The sequence below is a fragment of the Eulemur rufifrons genome, chromosome 12 (assembly GCF_041146395.1).
Source record: "Eulemur rufifrons isolate Redbay chromosome 12, OSU_ERuf_1, whole genome shotgun sequence".
Classification (NCBI taxonomy): Eukaryota; Metazoa; Chordata; class Mammalia; order Primates; family Lemuridae; genus Eulemur; species Eulemur rufifrons.
The window spans coordinates 6985746-6989719 of NC_090994.1; the positions used below are offsets into that span (position 1 = coordinate 6985746).

At 50.2% G+C, this 3974-nt stretch overlaps 1 protein-coding gene across 1 annotated transcript; it reads left to right on the top strand.

Moving 5' to 3' along the window:
• Positions 1 to 237: 237 nt before the first annotated feature.
• NEFL (neurofilament light chain) lies at positions 238 to 3766 on the top strand. Its single transcript, XM_069485126.1, has 4 exons — positions 238 to 1284; positions 2238 to 2362; positions 2773 to 3095; positions 3624 to 3766. The coding sequence occupies exons 1-4, from the start codon at positions 238 to 240 to the stop codon at positions 3764 to 3766; spliced, it is 1638 nt and encodes a 545-aa protein (XP_069341227.1).
• Positions 3767 to 3974: the final 208 nt, after the last annotated feature.

The following is a 3974-nucleotide window of genomic DNA, read 5'->3' on the forward strand; positions in this document are numbered from 1 at the left end:
CTTTTGCGCAGAATCCTCGCCCGGCCTGCGGCAGCGCGCTGCCCCCCTCCCCCGCCCCGGCCGGCGCGACGTGATCGATCGCACACTGCGTCAGAATCCTCCCGGCGTATAAATAGGGGTGGCAGGACGGCGCCGAGCCGCACACAGCCATCCATCCTCCCCTTCCCCTCTCTTCCCCGTCCTTCTCTCTCCAGGCCCCCACCGCCGCCGCGGGCCGGGGAGGCACCGGCCGCCACCATGAGTTCGTTCAGCTATGAGCCGTACTACTCGACCTCCTACAAGCGGCGCTACGTGGAGACGCCCCGGGTGCACATCTCCAGCGTGCGCAGCGGCTACAGCACCGCGCGCTCCGCTTACTCCAGCTACTCGGCGCCCGTGTCCTCCTCGCTGTCCGTGCGCCGCAGCTACTCGTCCAGCTCTGGCTCCTTGATGCCCAGCCTGGAGAACCTCGACCTGACCCAGGTAGCCGCCATCAGCAACGACCTCAAGTCGATCCGCACGCAGGAGAAGGCGCAGCTCCAGGACCTCAACGACCGCTTCGCCAGCTTCATCGAGCGCGTGCACGAGCTGGAGCAGCAGAACAAGGTCCTGGAGGCCGAGCTGCTGGTGCTGCGCCAGAAGCACTCCGAGCCGTCCCGCTTCCGGGCGCTGTATGAGCAGGAGATCCGCGACCTGCGCCTGGCGGCGGAAGACGCCACCAACGAGAAGCAGGCGCTCCAGGGCGAGCGCGAGGGGCTGGAGGAGACGCTGCGCAACCTGCAGGCGCGCTACGAGGAGGAGGTGCTGAGCCGCGAGGACGCCGAGGGCCGGCTGATGGAGGCGCGCAAAGGCGCAGACGAGGCTGCCCTGGCCCGCGCCGAGCTGGAGAAGCGCATCGACAGCCTGATGGACGAAATCGCTTTCCTGAAGAAGGTACACGAAGAGGAGATCGCCGAGCTGCAGGCGCAGATCCAGTACGCGCAGATCTCCGTGGAGATGGACGTGTCCACCAAGCCCGACCTCTCTGCCGCGCTCAAGGACATCCGCGCGCAGTATGAGAAGCTGGCCGCCAAGAACATGCAGAATGCCGAAGAGTGGTTCAAGAGCCGCTTCACGGTACTGACCGAGAGCGCCGCCAAGAACACCGACGCCGTGCGCGCCGCCAAGGACGAGGTGTCCGAGAGCCGCCGCCTGCTCAAGGCCAAGACCCTGGAGATCGAAGCATGCCGGGGCATGAACGAAGCGCTGGAGAAGCAGTTGCAGGAGCTAGAGGACAAGCAGAATGCCGACATCAGTGCTATGCAGGTGGGGGGGGGGGGAGCTGCCAAAAGGGGTGGGGGAGTTGAGGGTGCGCCCAGAAAGTGGAGACCAGGGTTGAGGCAGGTGCATGCAGCTATTAGGGGTAGGACTTGGCTCCCTAAACTCTGCGTAGTAGGGGTGGGGCACTTGGAGGGCGAGGGTGGGGCACTCGGACTGCAGTGTGGGTTTGCGCTCTGTGCTGTTGAATCTGTCTTGCGCATTGAAGCTGCCCAGCCCTGCCTGGGGGTTGGGTGGGGGAGGGGAAGAAAAGAGTTGGGCGTTGCCTCCCGCCAACGACACATTACTTTGCAGCACCTATTGGATTATCTGGTTAATACATAGCATAGCAAAAAATTCTCAATCAGTTCTGGAAGATTACTGTGACCAGCATGCTTTATGACTAGTTTTACCAACCACTCCCTCCCCTTAGCAGATAGACAGTAATACAGTCAAAACAGTTTTACATAATTAACTAGTGACGGTCATGGTAAACTATTTCTATTTACAGGACTTCCATCTTCTGGGGAGTAGAAAAAATAATTTAGATACAAGGGAAATATTTTAGAGAATATAATTTTTAAAATTCAGCTATTTCCTTTTCCCATAAAGGAAAGAATTAATCAGTGAGTGTGAAAATTTTTCTGTCAATTTCGTTTTTTAAATTTTATGATGATCATCAGACTGTATTAAGTAAAGAAATAGAAAAAAAGGATTTTCTTTCATCAGTTTTTTTTTTTTTTTTCATCTCAGGCTTCATGAAGCTGGATATTTTTAGCCAAGAAAGGGTTTTTAGAAGAACAGGCAATTGTTTTAGGAGAGATTTTATGAAAGGTGTGCACTGTGATTTTAATTGAAAATAGGCCTTTGCAACTGTACTACAGTAAAATGATAGCACTAGGGATTTATGCTTGGATTTCTTTCTTTCTTTTTTTTTTTTTTTTTTTTTGGTCTTCCAACAGGACACAATCAACAAATTAGAAAATGAATTGAGAACCACGAAGAGCGAAATGGCACGATATCTAAAGGAATACCAAGACCTCCTGAACGTGAAGATGGCTTTGGACATTGAGATTGCAGCTTACAGGTGAAAACAGGGGCAAAGATAGCTGCCATTGAGCCTTAGGAAGAAAATCAGATTCCATTTAAAATTATGTGGGATCAGAAACCTTAAAGAATAGTTCTTTGAAACAAAGAAGCATTAGTTTTTTTGTCTTCTCCCAAGAAGAAGGTATTTAGACAAATACCTAAGCATTTAACCCTGTAATAATAATGAGTCTTATTCTTAGCTTCCCATTACATTTTAGATCTATTAGGCCTATTTATGATTTTTTTTTGTGGTCACAGTCACAAAATCCCCAGTCATTAATTTTTGATAATTCCCAGCTCTGCTCCTGGGGGCATTAGGGGGAAGGGATGAGGGGTGGGCTCAGAGCAAGTCATTAAACATACTTCCTGCTCCTGTTTTTTAACCCCACCCTCCACCTGCCTCTCCAGGAAACTCCTGGAAGGTGAGGAGACCCGGCTGAGTTTCACCAGTGTGGGAAGCCTCACCAGTGGCTACTCCCAGAGCTCCCAGGTCTTTGGCCGATCTGCCTACAGCGGTTTACAGACCAGCTCCTACTTGATGTCTGCCCGCTCCTTCCCGGCCTACTACACCAGCCACGTCCAGGAGGAGCAGATCGAGGTGGAGGAGACCATTGAGGCTGCGAAAGCAGAAGAAGCCAAGGACGAACCCCCCTCTGAAGGAGAAGCCGAAGAGGAGGAGAAGGACAAGGAAGAGGCTGGGGAAGAAGAGGCAGCTGAAGAGGAAGAAGGAGGTATGATCAAAAACAAACCCCTGCAACTTCAAGTGCACACTGGATGTGGCTGTTTGTTGGGAAGTGGGTAAGATAAATGAAGTCTTGCTTACGCTAGGGAGGCTTTATTTATATGTGATTTTAGAATCTCAAATAAATAATACAGTTGTGTATTTAACAAACCTTTAGTAAGCATCTGAGTGATTGCTCAAAAATTTCATTTTTTAATGCATTCATTGATCACGCCACTTGGTATCCTAAAAAGATGAATACCAGACACATAAGAAATGCTGAGGTTAGGTCTTGGAGAGGAGCAGAGCTTCCAACACCTAGACTTAGACATACGTCATCTCACTCCATTTAAATACGCATTCAGTGGCAAAGGATTCGTGACAAGCATTGTCGGCAACAGGTGCTTTTGGGGAGTGGCAGTGAGAGGTTTTTGGTGAGCATCCCTATAGTTGTGTTTTCCCATAAAACCTTTGCAGCAATGTTTTCACTGCACTTACCCTGCATCTTGATCTTGTCAATTTTCTTTTTATGTTAAAGCTGCCAAGGAAGAAGCTGAAGATGCGAAGGAAGAAGAGGAAGGAGGTGAAGGTGAAGAAGGAGAAGAAACCAAAGAAGCTGAGGAGGATGAGAAAAAAGTTGAAGGTGCTGGGGAGGAACAGGCAACTAAGAAGAAAGATTGAACCCCCTCCCTCCCTTTTCTTTAATTATGCCAGGAATAATTCTCCCCAAATCAGGTCAACCCTATCACCAACCAACCAGTTGAGTTCCAGATCCTCCGTGAATTAAAAAGTCAATCTATGTATAATTCTGAGATGACTTAGGTTGGATATTCAATGTTGTGCTATGACTTTTCTCTTTATGCAGAGTATCTGTTTGCTTGCAGAGTGG

What these genes read in the sequence shown, in the direction of transcription:
- NEFL (XM_069485126.1), top strand. Translation starts at nt 238, where the DNA reads ATGAGTTCGTTCAGCTATGAGCCGTACTACTCGACCTCCTACAAGCGG. An exon ending in CCGACATCAGTGCTATGCAG is followed by an intron (nt 1,285 to 2,237) that starts GTGGGGGGGGGG and finishes GTCTTCCAACAG; the next exon opens with GACACAATCAACAAATTAGA. An exon ending in AGCTGAAGAGGAAGAAGGAG is followed by an intron (nt 3,096 to 3,623) that starts GTATGATCAAAA and finishes TTTATGTTAAAG; the next exon opens with CTGCCAAGGAAGAAGCTGAA.